General features: G+C 47.6%; 1 protein-coding gene across 1 annotated transcript in view; it reads right to left on the reverse strand.

Moving 5' to 3' along the window:
• Positions 1-23358, reverse strand: part of LOC115160127 (A disintegrin and metalloproteinase with thrombospondin motifs 19) — a gene marked incomplete in the record, with an annotated part of 113093 nt that overhangs the window by 15872 nt on the left and 73863 nt on the right. The window contains 4 exon segments of the mRNA XM_029710473.1: positions 11590-11794; positions 14871-15006; positions 17023-17191; positions 20397-20554. Coding sequence (XP_029566333.1) covers positions 11590-11794; positions 14871-15006; positions 17023-17191; positions 20397-20554 — 668 coding nt within the window.

Genomic DNA, 23358 nt, shown 5'->3' on the forward strand with positions numbered 1-23358 from the left:
CATTAAATCATATGCTAGAATAGGAGGGAGGGAGGTATTGGAGGGGAGCAGCTTCTCTTTCTTTGTGGGGTGGAGGGGAGCCCCCCCCCCCCCCACCACCCCATTTTACAAACCTGTCTTTTTACAGATGGGAAGGAAAGGAGGTCGTTGCGCTGGCCCAGGACTCACAGTCAATTTCACTTGTTTGGTCTAGACACACTAATTTAGTTGCCCTTTGAACTCTAAATGAGATCACTGGGTTAATGTATTGGGGGTTATTGCAGGGGTGGCTACTATGGAGAGAGAGAGACAGAGAGACAGAGAGAGACAGACAGAGAGAGACAGAGAGAGACAGAGAGAGAGAGACAGAGAGACAGAGAGAGAGACATAGAGAGACACAGAGACAGAGAGAGAGACAGAGAGAGACACAGAGACAGAGAGAGAGACAGAGAGAGACATAGAGAGACACAGAGAGAGAGAGCGAGAGAGAGAGTGAGACAAAGAGAGACACAAACAGACCCCACAGAGCCCCAGGACACCAACACAATTAGACCCAGCGAAATCATGAGAAAACAAAAATATCATTACTTGACACATGGGAAAGAATTAACAAAAACACTGAGCAAACTGCAATGCTATTTGGCCCTAAACAGAGAGTACACAGTGGCAGAATACCTGACCACTGTGACTGAACCAAACGTAAGGAAAGTTTTGACTATGTACAGACTCAGTGAGCATAGCCTTGCTATTGAGAAAGGCTACTGTAGGCAGACCTGGCTCTCAAGAGAATACAGGCTATGTGCACACTGTCCACAAAATGAGGTGGAAACTGAGCTGCACTTCCTAACCTCCTGCCAAATGTATGACCATATTAGAGACACATATTTCCCTCAGATTATACAGACCCACAAAGAATTTGAAAACAAACCCAATTTTGATAAACTCCCACCCATATCTATTGGGTGAAATACCACAGTGTGCCATCACAGCAGCAAGATGTGTGACCTGTTACCACAAGAAAAGGGCAACCAGTGAAGAACAAACACCATTGTAAATACAACCCATATTTTTTGTTTATTTACTTTCCCTTTTGTACTTTAACTATTTGCACATAATATAACATTTGGAATGTCTTTATTCTTTTGGAACGTTTATGAGTGTAATGTTTACTGTAAAAAAAAATGTATTGTTTATTTCACTTTTACTTGCTTTGGCAATGTAAACATGTGTTTCCCATGCCAAAAAAAAGCCTCTTAAATTGAAAGAGAGAGAGAGAGAGAGAGAGAGAGAGAGAGAGAGAGAGAGAGAGAGAGAGAGAGAGAGAGAGAGAGAGAGAGAGAGAGAGAGAGAGAGAGAGAGAGAGAGAGAGAGAGAGAGAGAGAGAGAGAGAGAGAGAGAGAGAGACATAGAGAGACACAGAGACAGAGAGAGAGACAGAGAGAGACACAGAGACAGAGAGAGAGACAGAGAGAGACATAGAGAGACACAGAGAGAGAGAGCGAGAGAGAGAGTGAGACAAAGAGAGACACAAACAGACCCCACAGAGCCCCAGGACACCAACACAATTAGACCCAGCGAAATCATGAGAAAACAAAAATATCATTACTGAGCATATTCAATTGGGACAGATTAAGTCTTTGTTTTATTGGAAGGTTTGCATTTTTTTGTGTTGCAATCTACTGCAGAGATAGCCTGCAGGGTTCTGTCCTACTATCCAGGTCTGTACCCAAACAATTTGAACTTCTACTTTTAAAAATCCACCTCTCTAAAAACAAGTTTCTCACCGTTGCCGCCTGCTAAAGACCACCCTCTGCCCCCAGCTGTGCTCTGGACACCATATGTGAACTGATTGCCCCCCATCTATCTTCAGAGCTCGTGCTGCTAGGTGACCTAAACGGGGACGTGCTTAACACCCCAGCCATCCTACAATCTAAGCTTGATGCCCTCAATCTCACACAAATGATCAATGAACCTACCAGGTACAACCCCAAGCCGTAAACACGGGCACCCTCATAGATATCATCCTAACCAACTTGCCCTCTAAATACACCTCTGCTGTTTTCTACCAAGATCTCAGCGATCACTGCCTCATTGCCTGCATCCGTAATGGGTCAGAGGTCAAACGACCTCCACTCATCACTGTCAAACGCTCCCTGAAACACTTCAGCGAGCAGGCCTTTCTAATCGACCTGGCCCTGGTATCCTGGAAGGATATTGACCTCATCCCTTTAGTAGAGGATGCCTGGTTATTTTTTTTAAATGCCTTCCTCACCATCTTAAATAAGCATGCCCCATTCAAGAAATTTTGAACCAGGAACAGATATAGCCCTTGGTTCTCTCCAGACCTGACTGCCCTTAACCAACACAAAAACATCCTGTGGCGTTCTGCATTAGCATCGAACAGCCCCTGTGATATGCACCTTTTCAGGGAAGTTAGAAACCAATATACACAGGCAGTTAGAAAAGCCAAGGCTAGCTTTTTCAAGCTGAAATTTGCTTCCTGCAACACAAACTCAAAAAACTTCTGGGACACTGTAAAGTCCTTGGAGAATAAGAGCACCTCCTCCCAGCTGCCCACTGCAGTGAGGATAGGAAACTCTGTCACCACCGATAAATCCACTATAATTGAGAATTTCAATAAGCATTTTTCTATGGCCGGCCATGCTTTCCACCTGGCTACCCCTACCCCGGTCAACAGCCCTGCACCCCCCACAGCAACTCGCCCAAGCCTTCCACATTTCCCCTTCTCCAAAATCCAGTCAGCTGATGTTCTGAAAGAGCTGCAAAATCTGGACCCCTACAAATCAGCCGGGCTAGACAATCTGGACCCTTTCTTTTTAAAATTATCTGCCGAAATTGTTGCAACCCCTATTACTAGCCTGTTCAACCTCTCTTTCGTGTCGTCTGAGATTCCCAAAGATTGGAAAGCTGCTGCGCTCATCCACCTCTTCAAAGGGGGGGACACTCTTGACCCAAACTGCTACAGCCCTATATCTATCCTACCCTGCCTCTCTAAAGTCTTCGAATGCCAAGTCAACAAACAGATTACCGACCCTTTCGAATCCCACCGCACCTTCTCCGCTATGCAATCTGGTTTCAGAGCTGGTCATGGGTGCACCTCAGCCACACTCAAGGTTCTAAACGATATCTTAATCGCCATCGATAAGAAACAATACTGTGCAGCCGTATTCATTGACCTGGCCAAGGCTTTCGACTCTGTCAATCACCACATCCTCATCGGCAGACTCAACAGCCTTGGTTTCTCAAATGATTGCCTCGCCTGGTTCACCAACTACTTCTCTGATAGAGTTCAGTGTGTCAAATCGGAGGGCCTGTTGTCCGGGCCTCTGGCAGTCTCTATGGGGGTGCTACAGGGTTCAATTCTTGGCCAGACTCTTTTCTCTGTATACATCAATGATGTTGCTCTTGCTGCTGGTGAGTCTCTGATCCACCTCTACGCAGACGACACCATTCTGTACACTTCTGGCCCTTCTTTGGACACTGTGTTAACTACCCTCCAGACGAGCTTCAATGCCATACAACTCTCCTTCCGTGGCCTTCAACTGCTGTTAAATACAAGTAAAACTAAATGCATGCTCTTCAACTGATCGCTGCCTGCACCTGCCCGCCCGTCCAGCATCACTACTCTGGATGGTTCTGACTTAAAATATGTGGACAGCTACAAATACCTAGGTGTCTGGTTAGACTGTAAACTCTCCTTCCAGACTCATATCAAACATCTCCAATCCAAAGTTAAATCTAGAATTGGCTTCCTATTTCGCAACAAAGCATCTTTCACTCATGCTGCCAAACATAGCCTCGTAAAACTGACCATCCTACCGATCCTCGACTTCGGCGATGTCATTTACAAAATAGCCTCCAATACCCTACTCAATAAATTGGATGCAGTCTATCACAGTGCCATCCGTTTTGTCACCAAAGCCCCAAATACTACCCACCGCTGCGACCTGTATGATCTCGTTGGCTGGCCCTCGCTTCATACTCGTCGCCAAACCCACTGGCTCCAGGTCATCTACAAGACCCTGCTAGGTAAAGTTCCCCCTTATCTCAGCTCGCTGGTCACTATAGCAGCACCCACCTGTAGCACGCGCTCCAGCAAGTACATCTCTCTGGTCACCCCCAAAGCCAATTCCTCCTTCGGCCGCCTCTCCTTCCAGTTCTCTGCTGCCAATGACTGGAACGAACTACAAAAATCTCTAAAACTGGAAACACTTATCTTCCTCACTAGCTTTAAGCACCAGCTGTCAGAGCAGCTCACAGATTACTACACCTGTACATAGCCCATCTATAATTTAGCCCAAACAACTACCTCTTCCTGTCACAACGTCCACAGAAGATGGCGCCTCTCCTCGGTCGGGCGGTGCTCGGCGTTCGTCGTCGCCGGCCTACTAGCTGCCACCGATCTGTGTTTCAGTGTCTGTTAGTTATGTCTGTTTTTTGATTGCACCTGTTTCGTGTTTGTCATTAGTGGGGGGGTATTTAGTCTGTCTGTGTTTAGTTAGGATTCGTGCGGGATTGTTCTTTGTTACGTGTGGTGTTATATTGTTTGGGTTACGACTTATTGTATAGGCAGTAGGGTTGCCGGGCTGCGCCCCGTCTGCCCTTTTTGAGCGGAGCTTCTGTTAGTCTTTTTGACTGTTGTGCTCCCAGCCGTATATGGATTTTGCCTTTGGATTTATTAAATCAAGTTTGTTCCAACGGACCTCAGTCTCCTGCGCTTGACTCACCCTAAACAGTTCTATCCGCTCGTGACAGAATCCCGCACCACGTTATGGAGTCAGCAGGGACAGAAACACCGTCAATGGAGGAACAAGTCTCCCAACATGCCAGCCTCCTCCACCGACTGGGCACGGCCATGGACCAGGTGCTGGCCCGTTTGGAGAGCTGGGAGCGAGTCGCTCCTTCACCCCCACCAAGACCAAGTCATCACCCGGCGCCCCTACCGACACCCACCGGACCCAGTACAGGCGGGATCCAGATCATGGCTCCCAGGGAGTTCGATGGGACGGCCACTGGGTGCAAGGGGTTTTTGCTCCAGTTGGACCTATACCTGGCGACCGTCCGGCCCTCTCCCTCCGATGAAGAGAGGGTGAGCGTCCTCGTCTCGTGCCTCACGGGTAGAGCTCTGGAATGGGCCAACGCCGTCTGAGAGGGCCCAGACTCAGCTAAGGACAACTACCCAGAGTTCGCTCGCCGCTTCCGGGCGGTATTCGATCATCCCCCAGAGGGCAAGGCGGCGGACGAGCGATTATGCCATCTGAGGCAGGAGACGAGGAGCGCTGAGGACTTTGCCCTGGAGTTCAGGACTCTAGCCGCCGGATCGGGGTGGAATGGGCGGGCCCTGATTGACCACTACAGGTGTAGTTTACGTGAGGACGTCTGCCGGGAGCTGGCTTGCCGGGACCATACCACCACCCTGGACCAGTTGATTGATTTGTCCATCAGGCTGGACAACCTGCTGGCTGCCCGGGGACGTTCCGATCGGGGCCTATTCATTCCACCTCCCATCCCTCCTGCTCCAACGCCCATGGAGCTAGGAGGGACTGCTGCTAGGAGGACCGGAGGGGGGGGCCTCTCCTGCACCCACTGTGGCCGTAGAGGACACACTGTGGACCGGTGCTGGAGAGGTTCTCCCGGGAATTCAGATGGCAGGCAGAGCACCACTTCGACCCCCCAGGTGAGTCAGCACCAGACACACCCAGAGCCCCCTGTCGACCACATGTACGTCTCTGTTTTTTTTCTGAGTTTTCCCCTCACTCCCAGTATAAGGCACTAGTCGATTCAGGCGCAGCTGGGAGTTTTATGGACCGTGGGGTTGCTGATAAGTTAGGGATGCCCCTGGTTAAACTGGACCAACCCTTCTCCGTGCACGCTTTAGATAGTCGACCACTAGGGTCTGGCCAAGTGAGGGAGGTAACAGTGCCACTGGTCATGGTGACGCAGGGGGGTCATGAGGAACGTGTCAGCCTGTTCCTTATTGATTCCCTGGCATTTCCGGTGGTGCTGGGACTTCCCTGGCTAGCCTCTCACAATCCTCAGATTTCATGGGGGCAGAGGGCTCTTAAGGGGTGGTCGAGGGAGTGCTCAGGTAGGTGTATAGGAGTTTCCATCGGTGCAACCACGGTGGAGAGTCCAGACCAAGTCTCTACTGTACACATTCCCTCGGAATATGCCGATTTCGCTATCGCCTTCGTTTTACTCAATTACCACCCCATCGACAGGGGGATTGTGTGATAAACCTCCAGGCTGGCGCGGCCCTTCCTAAAAGTCACGTGTATCCTCTGTCTCAGGAGGAGACAGTGGCTATGGAGACATACGTCACTGAGTCCTTGAGACAGGGATACATTTGGCCATCTAAATCACCCGTCTCCTCGAGTTTCTTTTTTGTGAAGAAGAAGGGAGGAGGCCTGCGCCCGTGCATTGACTATAGAGGTCTAAATGCTATCACAGTGGGGTTCAGTTACCCGCTACCTCTCATTGCTACGGCAGTGGAGTCATTTCACGGGGCGCGCTTCTTCACCAAACTAGATCTCAGGAGTGCGTATAACCTGGTGTGTATCCGAGATGGTGACGAGTGGAAAACAGCATTTAGTACCACATCTGGCCATTATGAGTACCTCGTCATGCCGTATGGGTTAAAAAATGCTCCCGCCGTTTTCCAATCTTTTGTGGACGAGGTTCTCAGAGACATGCTCGGACAGGGTGTGGTGGTGTACATCGATGACATCTTGATCTACTCCGCCACGCGCCGCGCATGTAGCTCTGGTGCGTAAAGTGCTTGGGCGGCTGCTGGAGCATAACCTATACGTCAAGGCTGAGAAATGTGAGTTCTCTAAACAAGCCGTCTCTTTTCTGGGATATCGCATTTCCACCACAGGGGTGGTGATGGAAGATGACCGCGTTACGGCTGTGCGTAATTGGCCGACCCCTACCACGGTGAAGGAGGTGCAGCGGTTCTTGGGGTTCGCCAATTATTACCGGAGGTTTATCCGGGGTTTTGGTCAGGTGGCAGCTCCCATTACCTCACTGATGAAGGGGGGTCCGGTGCGATTGCAGTGGTCGGCATAGGCGGACAGAGCCTTCCGTCGTCTGAAGGTTCTGTTTACCGACGCTCCGGTGCTGGCGCATCCGGATCCCTCTTTGCCATTCATAGTGGAGGTGGACGCGTCCGAGGCTGGGGTAGGAGCTGTTCTTTCGCAGCGTTCGGGCGTTCCTCCGAAGCTCCGCCCCTGCGCATTCTTTTCTAAGAAGCTGAGCCCGGCGGAGCGCAACTATGATGTGGGGGACAGGGAGTTGTTAGCCGTGGTCAAGGCTTTGACAGTGTGGAGACATTGGCTTGAGGGGGCACGTCACCCTTTTCTAATCTGGACCGACCACCGTAACCTGGAGTACATCCGGGCAGCGAGGAGACTTAATCCTCGTCAAGCCAGGTGGGCCATGTTCTTTATGAGGTTTCAGTTTACCCTTTCGTACATTCCGGGTTCTCGGAACCGGAAGGCCGACACACTGTCGCGTCTCTACGACACCGAGGAGCGGACCATCGATCCCACTCCCATACTCCCTGCTTCCTGTCTGGTGGCACCGGTGGTGTGGGAGGTGGATGCGGACATCGAGCGGGCGAGTCGGTCAGAACCCACTCCACCTCAATGTCCCGCGGGTCGGAAGTTCGTTCCGCTGGGTGTTCGCGATCGCTTGATCCGATGGGCCCACACTCTACCCTCCTCGGGTTACCCTGGGGTGGAACGGACAGTGCGAGGCCTGAAGGGGAAGTACTGGTGGCCCACCTTGGTTGAGGATGTAAGACACTATGTATCTTCCTGTTCGGTGTGCGCCCAGTGCAAGGCTCCTAGGCACCTGCCTCGAGGGAAATTACAGCCCCTCCCCGTTCCACAGCGGCCTTGGTCTCACCTCTCGGTGGATTTCCTAACGGATCTCCCGCCATCTCAGGGGAACACGACGATCCTGGTTGTTGTGGATCGGTTCTCAAAGTCCTGCCGTCTGCTTCCGTTGCCCGGTCTTCCTACGGCCCTACAGACCGCGGAGGCCCTATTCACCCACGTCTTCCGGCACTACGGGGTGCCCGAGGACATCGTATCTGATCGGGGTCCCCAGTTTACGTCCAGGGTATGGAGGTCGTTTATGGAGAGGCTGGGGGTCTCGGTCAGCCTGACCTCGGGTTTCCACCCCGAGAGTAATGGGCAGGTAGAGCGCATTAACCAGGATGTAGGCAGGTTTCTGCGGTCGTATTGCCAGGACCGGCCAGGGGAGTGGGCGCGGTTCGTGCCCTGGGCCGAGATGGCCCAGAACTCTCAGCGCCACTCCTCTACTAACCTGTCACCCTTCCAGGTCGTGTTGGGTTATCAGCCGGTCCTGGTGCCATGGCAACAGAGCCAGACAGAGGCTCCTGCGGTGGAGGAATGGGTCCAGCGCTCTAGGGAGACCTGTAATGCTGTCCAGGAGTGTATAAAGAAGGCTGGAGAACGACACAAGGAGAGCGCTGACCGCCACCGCAGTGAGGCCCCGGTGTTTAACCCAGGGGATAGAGTCTGGCTCTCGACCCGGAACCTGCCCCTCCGCCTGCCCTGCCGGAAGCTGGGTCCGCGATTTGTGGGGCCATTCAAAGCCCTGAGGAGAATAAACGAGGTGTGTTATAGGTTACAACTTCCTACATATTACCGTATTAACCCCTCGTTTCATGTGTCTCTCCTCAGGCCGGTGGTAGCTGGTCCGCTGCAGGACGCTGAGGTGCGGGAGGCCCCCCCGCCCCCCCTGGACATCGGAGGGGCCCCGGCGTATACAGTCCGGGCCATCTTGGACTCCCGACGTCGGGTGGGGGGCCTGCAGTACCTCGTGGACTGGGAGGGGTACGGTCCGGAGGAGAGGTGCTGGGTCCCAGCGAGGGAATTCTGGATCCAGCCATGTTGCGGAATTTCCACAGCCTCCGCCCGGATCGTCCGGCGCCTCGCCCTCCGGGTCGTCCCCGAGGCCGGAGTCGGCGCGCTGCGGGACCCGCGCGTCAGGGGAGGGGTACTGTCACAACGTCCACAGAAGGTGGCGCCTCTCCTCGGTCGGGCGGTGTTCGGCGTTCGTCGTCGCCGGCCTACTAGCTGCCACCGATCTGTGTTTCAGTGTCTGTTAGTTATGTCTGTTATTTGATTGCACCTGTTTCGTGTTTGTCATTGGTGGGGGGGTATTTTATCTGTCTGTGTTTAGTTAGGATTCGTGCGGGATTGTTCTTTGTTACGTGTGGTGTTATATTGTTTGGGTTACGACTTATTGTATAGGCAGTAGGGTTGCCGGGCTGCGCCCCGTCTGCCTTTTTGAGCGGAGCTTCTTTTAGTCTTTTTGACTGTTGTGCTCCCAGCCGTATATGGATTTTGCCTTTGGATTTATTAAATCAAGTTTGTTCCAACGGACCTCAGTCTCCTGCGCTTGACTCACCCTAAACAGTTCTATCCGCTCGTGACACTTCCCCTACTGTATTTATTTATTTATTTATTTATTTATTTTGTTCCTTTGCACCCCATTATTTCTATTTCTACTTTGCACTTTCTTCCACTGCAAAATTACCATTCCAGTGTTTTACTTGCTATATTGTATTTATTTTGCCACCATTGCCTTTTTTTGCCTTTACCTCCCTTATCTCACCTCATTTGCTCACTTTGTATATAGACTTATTTTTCTACTATATTATTGACTGTATGTTTGTTTTACTCCATGTGTAACTCTCTGTGGTTGTATGTGTCAAACTGCTTTGCTTTATCTTGGCCAGGTCGCAATTGTTAATGAGAACTTGTTCTCAACTTGCCTACCGTTAAATAAAGGTGAAATAAAATTGTAAAAATTAAAAATAAAAACAGAGGTTTAAAATAATGAACAATAAAATTATGAATAATACATTTTGGTTAAATAAATAAAGACACTTGTATTTTAGGGTTATTACAATGCTACATGTTCATGTTTTTTACAATGGTTTATAGTCCGGTGAAATGTGACAATTTCAGTTCAGTTCTTTGTGTTGTAATTCCTTGTCAGAGGAAAACGGGGAGCGAACATGCACTGGCATAAACACTCCAACACATAAGAGTTTGATGAGTGAAGGTTGTGTTTGTCCGGGGGGGAGGGGGTGGGGGGGCGTGAGCTAAGGCTTTACCTGGAGTTTTATGAGGGGAGGTCGTGTCTGTCCACAGGGCATTAGCTAAGTCTTAACCTAGAGTAACCTTGCCTTTTACCGAATGACTCATCTACAAACAGGGGAAACAACAAACACACAGTCCCACATACACACACAGCTGCAAACACTACAAATGCTAGAAAGCTATGAACTCATTTACCCATAAAACAATTCATCAATTTACTCCCCTTTGATAGTATTAACGGCCTTTCATCAACTGCATTATCAAAACAGAAGGATTTTCCCTCATCGACTTCTTACATAAACTTACTTCAACGGGGGCAGAGAAAAAGCAACAGTGTTTAATGTGTGAGAAAACGAAAATCTTCAAAACGAGAAATTGGAGCCACATGAGAGAGAATCTCGATTGAGATATTTTCTCCTTATCGATACTGTTAGAGAACTGGTCGAGGCCTGGTTCCTTTAGTCTGCTGCCAGCAGGCCCTGAAAGGGTGGGAGGTAAGGAGGGAGCATGAGAATGAGGGAGAGGGGAGGATGGGAGTAGAGGGAGATGCTGGCAGCAAGGCCTGAGCCAGTGATGTGCAGGTGCTATACAGAGAACTCAAAGGAATCTCAGCATCATTGCGTAAGCCCCTCTATGTGAAGTGCCAAGGGAAATATTCTGGGAGCTAGCCTCTCTCTAAAACCTCTCTCTACATAAGCTTCTGGGGCTAAACATTGGCATATTAGCTTAAATAGCCCTGTCTATGTGAGTTTGGACTCTGGTGAGACTTTAAAAAAAAGTGGTAATGCAAAATATGAATAGACTAAATGTATATCAAGTATATTCTGCCCATTCTGAATGAGTTGAATCTTGAGCCGGACACTTATACCACTTTATTTGTGCGTTCTTGCTCACTGAAGTTCATAATCATGTTATCACATTTGCTAGCTGTCGAATTGTCGAGGGTTCCACTACGCCCTCAATTCTCCTCGCTACCAAATAAGGCATCTATGCAGACTCAGTGTCCTTACTAGCAGACTTTACCCATGAATCTTGGGATTGTTACTTAGCAACATAACTGACTGCAAGCTAGCTATTTTATAACGTAGCTGGCTACACAATGGTTTAGAACTTTTGAATTTGACCAGGTGGCAGATGGGATTGCGCATTGTCTCAATGGTCACTACTGAACACATCAGCTAAGTCTAATTTGGACACTAGTGGTCACTACAGAACACATCAGCTAAGTGGTCTCTCGATAAAGGGCTCTGTGGCCCAGTTTTCAAGTTGAGATTCAGCCATAGATTACAGAGGGACACATGGTCACCACTTTGACTTGTGTAAAGAGAACATGTGTAAAATCACACTGAAACACAATATTCATAGAATAAATGCATTTGAATACATATTTTCTTTGATGTAAAATAAATTGAGTGAGTAGTGCATCACAACTAAGAGTGTGTGGCCTCACCTCAGACCACACGCCAGCTTCCCACACGGTGAGACAGTCCTGGCCCTCGCAGCGCTGTGTGGGGGCCGGCTTGGGGCCGGCACAGTCGCGGTCCTTGGCTTTGACCAGGGTGCCGTTGGCTAGCTGCAAGGTGCAGGCAACCTGTCTGCTCTGAGAGCCTCTACCACAGGTACGAGAGCAAGACGTCCACTCAGTCATCATCCACCTGGAGGGGTAGAGAGCACATTAATACACACATACTGTACACAAAAACACACACATACACACACACAGTACACACATACTGTACACAAAAACACACACATACACGTATGCAATATGCACACTGTACACACACACATACACACACACACACACACACACACACACACACACACACACACACAGTACACACACACGGTACGCACACACACACACACACACACACACGCACAGTACACACACACACACACACACAGTACACACACACACAGACATACACACAGTACACACAGTACACACACAGTACACACACAGTACGCACACACGGTACGCACACACACACAGTACACACAGACATACATACATACAGACAGACAGACAGACAGACAGACAGACAGACAGACAGACAGACACCATATATCACAAAAGCAACATCTCTCCCCACAACAACCTCCTGCTTTGTGTAAACAATGTGGCCACCAGACCTCATTCCCATTCAACAGAGAAACCTAAGCCAAGGAGCAGGAACGTGAACGGTGAGTGTATGCGTATGTGTGTGTGTGTGTGTGCATGTGCGTGTGTGCGTGTATTCGTGTGTGTGCGTGTATTCGTGTGTGTGTGTGTGTGTGTGTGTGCGCGTGTATGTGTGTGTGTGTGTGTGTGTGTGTGTGTGTGTGTGTGTGTGTGTGTGTGTGTGTGTGTGTGTGCGGGGGGGGATCTCATCTCAGTGTTAATGACACCCCATAAACAGACAACCAGGCCCAAGCACAGCCCTAGAGGAAGGCTACCAGGCTGGTTCTGACGTAATGTGGCCCCATCTGGGTGACAGATGTGCAGGCAGAGGCACCAGGGAGAGTCTGGTTCTGCTGGTGGATGATGGGGTGGTGGAGGAGGGGAGGTGGGGTGGATATGCTCCATCCAAGCCTCCCCTCAGTGACTGGGATCAGGGTAGAGCAGCCGGAGAGGACAGGGTCCAGCTGGAAGTCTGCTCGGGCCAAACAGGAACATGACGTGGCCTTGTTGACCTATAACGAAACCTCTCTCCTCACCCCCCCTCTCCCATCCCCATCTGACATCAGATCCACAGATCCAGTGGTCTGTTCTGCCGTTATCTGATTGCCGGGGTTTTTTGTTGTTGAGCACGGCAGGACTGTAAATGTTATTTATCTGCGGCTCGGGGTGATGAAAGCTCACAGCTTGCTGCTTACTGCTCGGCTGCAGATGAAGTGTAATACCCCAGATACATATGACAGATAAGCGAGAGAAACTAATGATTTCCAGGGGATGCATTGTGGTGGAATGTAAATGTCAGCAGCGAGTGTGGACTAGCATTGGACTAGCATTGTACTAGCCTTGGACTAGCATTAGACTAGCATTAGACTAGCATTGGACTAGCCTTGGACTAGCATTAGACTAGCATTGGACTAGCATTAGACTAGCCTTGGACTAGCATTGGACTAGCCTTGGACTAGCCTTGGACTAGCCTTGGACTAGCATTAGACTAGCATTGGACTAGCCTTGGACTAGCCTTGGACTAGCATTAGACTAGCCTTGGACTACCCTTGGACTACCCTTGGACTAACGTTGGACTAGCATTGGACCAGCTGTCTAGTGTCCATCTGTAGGAAGATTTGGGAAAGAACTGTACTGGTATAGGCCCGGGGAAGAAGGGCTGCGATACACGTTTATAATCAAGGCAAAACAACTTTGTGGGCTTCATGTAAATGTTTGTACTGGCTTCTGTCAACAAATGTGATTTGGTGTATCACCTCAGTCAAATACGTAATGGATGCTCTAAGACTCAGCTTACGTCAGCATTAAAAGGAAATCTGGGATCTAAACAGCGAGAAATCGCCCACCCCATTATTTTTGGGAAAAACAGCTGAGAGTAAGACAAATAAAACATTGGAGTAAAACAAGCTTATATTTGGGGTTCTGATGGAGTACGACAGTTGAGCTAAGCTAATTTTTTGTATTTATTTTGTCATATTCTTCAAGAATCAATGGCTATACATAATTCATTTTAAAGTTAAAAAATGTATGTACCAATCTCAGATTCCCAATTTAACGACGGAGTTTGCAGCACTTCAGAGTATATCATGGAACACTTCTATAAATGTGTTAAGAAGTTGCTACAGAAGGTCCTTCAACTAAAGTGGAACAACCATTTCCAGGAACTACCAGAACTTGCTGGATGAAGACTGTTAGTATGAGAAGAACACATGATCAACTGTCATTGTTAACAAGCATCCCAGACTTTGGCATGGCGTAGTGAAGTTTGATTTCTCTTTGAGCTACATGTGCAATATGACTCAATAGCAACATAATTCTTCTATAAGAATTAAAAAGTCTGTTCTCAATGAATGTTGCTATTACACTATTTCCCCCCATCATTTTTGGGGTAAAATGTTTAGTCATTTAGCAGACACTCTTATCCAGAGTGAGTGCATAGATGTTCATACTAGTCCTCCATGGGAATTGAACCCACAACCCTGCCATTGCAAGTGCCATGTTCTACCAACTGAGCCACACGGGACCACATACTATCAAACTATCTGCCAGTTATAACAAAGCCTGAGAGGGAAGGGAGAAAGAAGGAACATCCATATTGTACCAGCACTGAGCTTTACCTTGTCTGGCAGGGCTGATCTTTACCTTGTCTGGCAGGGCTGATCTTTACCTTGTCTGGCAGGGCTGATCTTTACCTTGTCTGGCAGGGCTGATCTTTACCTTGTCTGGCAGGGCTGATCTTTACCTTGTCTGGCAGGGCTGATCTTTACCTTGTCTGGCAGGGCTGATCTTTACCTTGTCTGGCAGGGCTGATCTTTACCTTGTCTGGCAGGGCTGATCTTTACCTTGTCTGGCAGGGCTGATCTTTACCTTGTCTGGCAGGGCTGATCTTTACCTTGTCTGGCAGGGCTGATCTTTACCTTGTCTGGCAGGGCTGATCTTTACCTTGTCTGGCAGGGCTGATCTTTACCTTGTCTGGCAGGGCTGATCTTTACCTTGTCTGGCAGGGCTGATCTTTACCTTGTCTGGCAGGGCTGAGCTTTACCTTGTCTGGCAGGGCTGATCTTTACCTTGTCTGGCAGGGCTGCTCATTGCACTTGCGGACTTGAGGCTCAGGTTTGGTCAGGTGACGACATCTTCGGTTGTCCACCACACTTGTAGTTTTGTTGACAATGTTAGTGCAGGTGACGATTGTCTTTCTTTCTCCTAGAGAAGAAAAATATAATATGAACGACAAAGTATTGGAAAGGGATCAAGCAATGCCCTGAGACAGACTTGCATCCTGTTCAGGGGGTGTACTTATACATCAAGCTGACTCATTCTTCAGAAACAGGACATAGGACCTATGGGCCGTTCTGGTATGGAAAAGGCTTACTTACTTTACTTAAGCAAAGTGGGAGTGAGGTAATTTACAACTGAGTAATAACGTAAGGATTGAACTATAGTTAATATAAATCATATCAATCATTTCAATCCTTGTAGAGAATTGGGCTAGTGATAGTATTGATCATTATATGATATCCAAGCTCTAGGGAGTCATAAACTGCTTGCTTTCTCTTCTCCCTGGTACTTAACTAACATCATTGATCAGCCAGATAGTAAGTATTAATCATGAAACATCACTGCCGACTCCGGACACTGTGGTTCAAATCCGGGGTCCGCCTCATCTCTCTCTGAACTCTTTCTTACCTATCCTGTCAAAATCACAACAAGTCCACTCCTGGCTCAATTCCCCGCTGGAGACCACCAGGGTTCAAAGCCCGAGTACACCCCTCAGACTGCTAACTCATCTCAACCTGTCCCAGCCTCTGTTTTTCATCTAGCTGATAACTCATCTCAACCTGTCCCACCCTCTGTTTCACATCTAGCTAATAACTCATCCTAACCTGTCCCAGCCTCTGTTTCACATCTAGCTAATAACTCATCCTAACCTGTCCCACCCTCTGTTTCTCATCTAGCTAATAACTCATCTCAACCTGTCCCACCCTCTGTTTTTCATCTAGCTGATAACTCATCTCAACCTGTCCCACCCTCTGTTTCTCATCTAGCTAATAACTCATCCAAACCTGTCCCACCCTCTGTTTTTCATCTAGCTGATAAGTCATCTCAACCTGTCCCACCCTCTGTTTCACATCTAGCTAATAACTCATCCTAACCTGTCCCAGCCTCTGTTTCTCATCTAGCTAATAACTCATCTCAACCTGTCCCACCCTCTGTTTCTCATCTAGCTAATAACTCCTCTTAACCTGTCCCAGCCTCTGTTTTTCATCTAGCTAATAACTCCTCTTAACCTGTCCCAGCCTCTGTTTTTCATCTAGCTAATAACTCCTCTTAACCTGTCCCAGCCTCTGTTTTTCATCTAGTTAATAACTCATCTCAACCTGTCCCAGCCTCTGTTTCTCATCTAGTTAATAACGCCTCTTAACCTGTCCCACCCTCTGTTTCTCATCTAGCTAATAACTCATCCTAACCTGTCCCACCCTCTGTTTCTCATCTAGCTAATAACTCATCCTAACCTGTCCCAGCCTCTGTTTCTCATCTAGTTAATAACTCATCTCAACCTGTCCCACCCTCTGTTTCTCATCTAGCTAATAACTCATCCAAACCTGTCCCAGCCTCTGTTTCTCATCTAGCTAATAACTCATCCTAACCTGTCCCAGCCTCTGTTTCTCATCTAGCTAATAACTCATCCTAACCTGTCCCACCCTCTGTTTCTACCTCCTACTGCTGAATGTTAATGGGTTGTGTTGGTGGTCCTACCTCCTACTGCTGAATGTTAATGGGTTGTGTTGGTGGTCCTACCTCCTACTGCTGAATGTTAATGGGTTGTGTTGGTGGTCCGACCTCCTACTGCTGAATGTTAATGGGGTGTGTTGGTGGTCCTACCTCCTACTGCTGAATGTTAATGGGGTGTGTTGGTGGTCCTACCTCCTACTGCTGGATGTCAATGGGTTGTGTTGGTGGTCCTACCTCCTACTGCTGGATGTTAATGGAGTGTGTTGGTGGTCCTACCTCCTACTGCTGAATGTTAATGGGTTGTGTTGGTGGACCTACTTCCTACTGCTGAATGTTAATGGGTTGTGTTGGTGGTCCTACCTCCTACTGCTGAATGTTAATGGGTTGTGTTGGTGGACCTACCTCCTACTGCTGAATGTTAATGGGTTGTGTTGGTGGTCCTACCTCCTACTGCTGGATGTTAATGATGTGTGTTGGTGGTCCTACCTCCTCCACACACGGCATGGCAGTCCTCCCAGCCAGAGTGGGTCCACATGAAGAGGGGTTCGCTGGGCTGGGCCCCCGGTCCTAATCCCCCCTGGGGTTCCATTTTAGCCTCTGTGGGGATGGTGTACTCGTAATGGATGCCATGGTTCTGCTCATTGAACAGCAGCACCTGGGTCAGGCGGATAATATAAGGTCAACGTTTGAGTAATATTTGTCTAATGTTTGACGTTATTGCCTCAAGGTTGTGGATTCAGTCAACCAATTCCAGTAACAAACCACATCCCTTATTTACACCTTAGGCATGTGGACTGAAAATAATTTAATAGGTAAACATGACATTGTGAAAATTCCAACTAGCCTATCAATGTAGAGGGCAAGGTGGAGCTACGACCATATTCCAGATTTACAGGACGTGTCCAGGGATACACAAATCTGGACCTCGAGTTCAGTTCCACACTGATTTTCATTCTTGCAATTTAGTAAGGGACTGGTTTAAACCTGGGATACCATGTGAGTACAATTAACTACCAGGTAAAATATTCAAATCAGATTTGGAACTGGACTCGTGGTCCAGATTTGAGTATCCCTGGCTAGGGGTAAGAAACTAGGGGTTTGGGACTAGGGGTTAGGGACTAGGGGTTAGGGACTAGGGGTTTGGGACTAGGGGTTTGGGACTAAGGGTAAGAAACTAGGGGTTAGGGACTAGGGGTTAGGGACTAAGGGTTAGGGACTAGGAGTTAGGGACTAAGGGTTAGGGACTAAGGGTTAGAGACTAGGGGTTAGGGACAAAGGGTTAGGGACTAGGGGTTAGGGACTAGGAGTTAGGGACTAGGAGTTAGGGACTAAGGGTTAGGGACTAGGGGTTAGGGACTAAGGGTTAGAGACTAGGGGTTAGGGACAAAGGGTTAGGGACTAGGGGTTAGGGACTAAGGGTTAGGGACTAACCCTGGATAGCTTCTGAAAATGCTACTTCCTCCGTAAATACATTGAAATAAAAACATTACAATACATAAACTTAATTTCCAAAATAGAGAAGAAACAAACAACTGTTTTTGAAGAGAGACTTTCCACAACCACTGAGACATGATTTGATATCATATTGATTTGATATCATACTGATTTGATATCATATTGATTTGATATCATATTGATTTGATATCATATTGATTTGATATCATACTGATTTGATATCATATTGATTTGATATCATATTGATTTGATATCATATTGATTTGATATCATATTGATTTGATATCATATTGCCGCCCACACACTACTGTTATCAATTAACATTTATTACTTCATGAAACCACTGTGTGGGACCCGATTTATCATGATGCACACCCCTCCACTCCCCCTGTTAACATAATCTCATTAGTAGTTGTCAGGAGGCTAATCCTATTCAAATTATAACCCTAATCTCAGCCATGACAGAGCTGTCGCTAGCCGCAGCCAGCTAATAACGCCAGCCGTGCAGCCAATCATATCCTCAATCATTAATCGCGTCTGCGCTCAGGCTGCCAGGCTGGTCACAGGCCAACTCACAACCTGACCTGACATATGGGGTGTGCGCTTCCGCCTGTGGATATAGTACCACCAGAAATTCCGTAGTTCCATTAGACATGTTTACTGCTTTGTCTGTTGTACGGCAGTGTAGTTTACGGCAGTGTACTTACTGTCTGTTGTACAGCAGTGTAGTGTCTGTTGTACGGCAGTGTAGTGTCTGTTGTACAGCAGTGTAGTTTACAGCAGTGTAGTTACTGTCTGTTGTACAGCAGTGTAGTGTCTGTTGTACGGCAGTGTAATGTCTGTTGTACAGCAGTGTAGTGTCTGTTGTACGGCAGTGTAGTGTCTGTTGTACGGCAGTGTAGTGTCTGTTGTACGGCAGTGTAATGTCTGTTGTACAGCAGTGTAGTGTCTGTTGTACGGCAGTGTAGTGTCTGTTGTACGGCAGTGTAGTGTCTGTTGTACGGCAGTGTAGTGTCTGTTGTACGGCAGTATAGTGGCTGTTGTACAGCAGTGTAGTGTCTGTTGTACGGCAGTGTAGTGTCTGTTTACAGCAGTGTAGTGTCTGTTGTACGGCAGTATAGTGTCTGTTGTACAGCAGTGTAGTGTCTGTTGTACGGCAGTGTAGTGTCTGTTTACAGCAGTGTGGTGTCTGTTGTACGGCAGTATAGTGTCTGTTGTACAGCAGTGTAGTGTCTGTTGTACAGCAGTGTAGTGTCTGTTGTACAGCAGTGTAGTGTCTGTTTACAGCAGTGTAGTGTCTGTTGTACGGCAGTGTAATGTCTGTTGTACAGCAGTGTAGTGTCTGTTGTACAGCAGTGTAGTGTCTGTTGTACAGCAGTGTAATGTCTGTTGTACAGCAGTGTAGTGTCTGTTGTACAGCAGTGTAGTGTCTGTTGTACAGCAGTGTAGTGTCTGTTGTACAGCAGTGTAGTGTCTGTTGTACGGCAGTGTAATGTCTGTTGTACAGCAGTGTAATGTCTGTTGTACAGCAGTGTAGTGTCTGTTGTACGGCAGTGTAGTGTCTGTTGTACGGCAGTGTAATGTCTGTTGTACGGCAGTGTAATGTCTGTTGTACAGCAGTGTAGTGTCTGTTGTACGGCAGTGTAGTGTCTGTTGTACGGCAGTGTAGTGTCTGTTGTACGGCAGTGTAGTGTCTGTTGTACGGCAGTGTAATAACAAATCGTTATATATGATGAGATCATAAAGGGTTCGTGAGTTCAGACGTCACCTACTACATCAGTCAGAAAAAGCTACAAGGTAAGCAGTCTTTTATTCCAGCAAGGCACTGAAAACTTGAATCAAGGCCTTGATGATTAGTTGAATCTGGTGTTTTAGTGCTGGGCTGGAACAAACGCCTGCATAGCCCTGGTAGCCCCTCAGGACTAGGGGATGTGACCACAATAATGAAATGCTTCATAGCCCTGGACTAGGGGACGTGACCACAATAATGAAATGCTTCATAGTCCTGGTAGCTTCTCAGGACTAGGGGATGTGACCACCAATGGATGTAAATCCACAGAGCAGCCCTGGGTTGAAGTATAATCTGAAATCACTTAAAAATGATGTGCTTCATTGAGCTTGCCTGTTGTAATGGAACCAATAGAAAAGTCCCATAAGTGAAAACCCTGCACATCAGCAGACACTCTTATCCAGAGCAACTTACAGTAGTGAGTGCATACATTTTCCATTGATACTAATGGCCGCGAGGGAATCAAACCCACAACCCTGGCATTGCAAGTGCCATTACTCTACCAACTGAGCCACTCCAGGCAGGCTAAAGCAAACGCTGAAAGTAGGATCAAAGATTCCAAATAGTATTTGAACCCAGGTTTACAGAGACATAAGGAAATAAGGAAGTCATTCACCATGAGTTGCAGCGGGGAGGTAGTGGGACCTCTGGCTGACATTTTCTCCCACAATCCTCTCCGGACGTAGTGAACGGTGGTGCCCGCCATGTTGAAGGCTCCTGGGCGGTCTATCTTCCAGTCGCTGTTGATGGAATGCTTGTTTGTGTCTTTGAGTGCTGCAGAAAGTAAACAAGGAAATGCAGCAGAGATCATTTGGGACTTAAATGGTTACAGTCCCAAATGGCACCCTATTCCCTAGATAGTAACCTATGGGCTCTGGTTAAATGTAGTCCACTATATAGTGAATAGAGTGCCATTTTGGGATGTTTCCAGTGTTTTGATGCACATGTAACTTGTACCCACTCTGTGGACGGATGTTGTTGATACTGTGAGAGAGGAAAAATACAAGGCAGTAGTCTGGCCAAAGTTCTGTTTACCACTTACAGTGGGGAAAAAAGTATTTAGTCAGACACCAATTGTGCAAGTTCTCCCACTTAAAAAGATGAGGCCTGTAATTTTCATCATAGGTACACGTCAACTATGACAGACAAAATGAGAATTTTTTTTCTCCAGAAAATCACATTGTAGGATTTTTTATGAATTTATTTGCAAATTATGGTGGAAAATAAGTATTTGGTCAATAACAAAAGTTTATCTCAATACTTTGTTATATACCCTTTGTTGGCAATGACACAGGTCAAACGTTTTCTGTAAGTCTTCACAAGGTTTTCACACACTGTTGCTGGTATTTTGGCCCATTCCTCCATGCAGATCTCCTCTAGAGCAGTGATGTTTTGGGGCTGTCGCTGGGCAACACGGACTTTCAGGCCTTCATCTTAGACATGTTTAGCTGTTGGGCCTTCATCTTAGACATGTTTAGCTGTTAGGCCTTCATCTGAGACATGTTTAGCTGTGATGCCTTCATCTTAGACATGTTTAGCTGTTGGGCCTTCATCTTAGACATGTTTAGCTGTTGGGCCTTCATCTTAGACATGTTTAGCTGTGATGCCTTCATCTTAGACATGTTTAGCTGTGATGCCTTCATCTTAGACATGTTTAGCTGTGAGGCCTTCATCTTAGACATGTTTAGCTGTGAGGCCTTCATCTTAGACATGTTTAGCTGTTGGGCCTTCATCTTAGACATGTTTAGCTGTGAGGCCTTCATCTTAGACATGTTTAGCTGTGATGCCTTCATCTTAGACATGTTTAGCTGTGAGGCCTTCATCTTAGACATGTTTAGCTGTGAGGCCTTCATCTTAGACATGTTTAGCTGTTGGGCCTTCATCTTAGACATGTTTAGCTGTGAGGCCTTCATCTTAGACATGTTTAGCTGTGATGCCTTCATCTTAGACATGTTTAGCTGTTAGGCCTTCATCTTAGACATGTTTAGCTGTGAGGCCTTCATCTTAGACATGTTTAGCTATTGGGCCTTCATCTTAGACATGTTTAGCTGTTGGGCCTTCATCTTAGACATGTTTAGCTGTGATGCCTTCATCTTAGACATGTTTAGCTGTGATGCCTTCATCTTAGACATGTTTAGCTGTGATGCCTTCATCTTAGACATGTTTAGCTGTTGGGCCTTCATCTTAGACATGTTTAGCTGTGAGGCCTTCATCTTAGACATGTTTAGCTGTGATGCCTTCATCTTAGACATGTTTAGCTGTTGGGCCTTCATCTTAGACATGTTTAGCTGTGAGGCCTTCATCTTAGACATGTTTAGCTGTGATGCCTTCATCTGAGACATGTTTAGCTGTTAGGCCTTCATCTTAGACATGTTTAGCTGTGAGGTCTTCATCTTAGACATGTTTAGCTGTGAGGCCTTCATCTTAGACATGTTTAGCTGTTGGGCCTTCATCTTAGACATGTTTAGCTGTGAGGCCTTCATCTTAGACATGTTTAGCTGTGATGCCTTCATCTTAGACATGTTTAGCTGTTGGGCCTTCATCTTAGACATGTTTAGCTGTGAGGCCTTCATCTTAGACATGTTTAGCTGTTAGGCCTTCATCTTAGACATGTTTAGCTGTGAGGCCTTCATCTTAGACATGTTTAGCTGTGAGGCCTTCATCTTAGACATGTTTAGCTGTTAGGCCTTCATCTTAGACATGTTTAGCTGTGAGGCCTTCATCTTAGACATGTTTAGCTATTGGGCCTTCATCTTAGACATGTTTAGCTGTTGGGCCTTCATCTTAGACATGTTTAGCTGTTGGGCCTTCATCTTAGACATGTTTGTATTCAGTTTATGGGGAAGTTTAACTTTAGGAGCTTGGCGAGTTTACAAAATTATTAGAAACGTCAATATATATTTACAACAATTGATGCATGTTTATGAACCTTGTTTGTCTCTTTTGATAATGTATTGTACAACATACTGTAGAATGGTGTTATTCTCTCCACACACACACACACACACACACACACACACACACACACACACTCGCCAGAATCCTAACAGTAACCTCTTGTCCAATCTTATCACTCTTCCCTCTACATGCGTTTGAACTCATTTGGCTTCTCCTTAGCAGATTGGCATCCTGGGAGGGTGTTGAGGGACGGCTTAGCGAATGGGGAGTGAGGAAGGAATGGTGGTGGGGGCAGTAGAGACACTGGGGAAGTAGAGAGGAGGGGGTAGTAGAGAGGAGGGGGTAGTAGAGAGGAGGGGGAAGTAGAGAGGAGGGAGGGGGGGGAAGTAGAGAGGAGGGGGGTAGTAGAGAGGAGGGGGTAGTAGAGGGAGGGGGTAGTAGAGAGGAGGGGGTAGTAGAGAGGGGAGGGGGGTAGTAGAGAGGAGGGGGCAGTAGAGAGGAGGGGGTAGTAGAGAGGAGGGGGTAGTAGAGAGGAGGGGGTAGTAGAGAGGAGGGGGTAGTAGAGAGGAGGGGGTAGTAGAGAGGAGGGGGCAGTAGAGAGGAGGGGGCAGTAGAAAGGAGGGGGTAGTAGAGAGGAGGGGGTAGTAGAGAGGAGGGGGTAGTAGAGAGGAGGGGGTAGT

The sequence above is a fragment of the Salmo trutta genome, chromosome 23 (genome assembly GCF_901001165.1).
Source record: "Salmo trutta chromosome 23, fSalTru1.1, whole genome shotgun sequence".
Taxonomy (NCBI): domain Eukaryota; kingdom Metazoa; phylum Chordata; class Actinopteri; order Salmoniformes; family Salmonidae; genus Salmo; species Salmo trutta.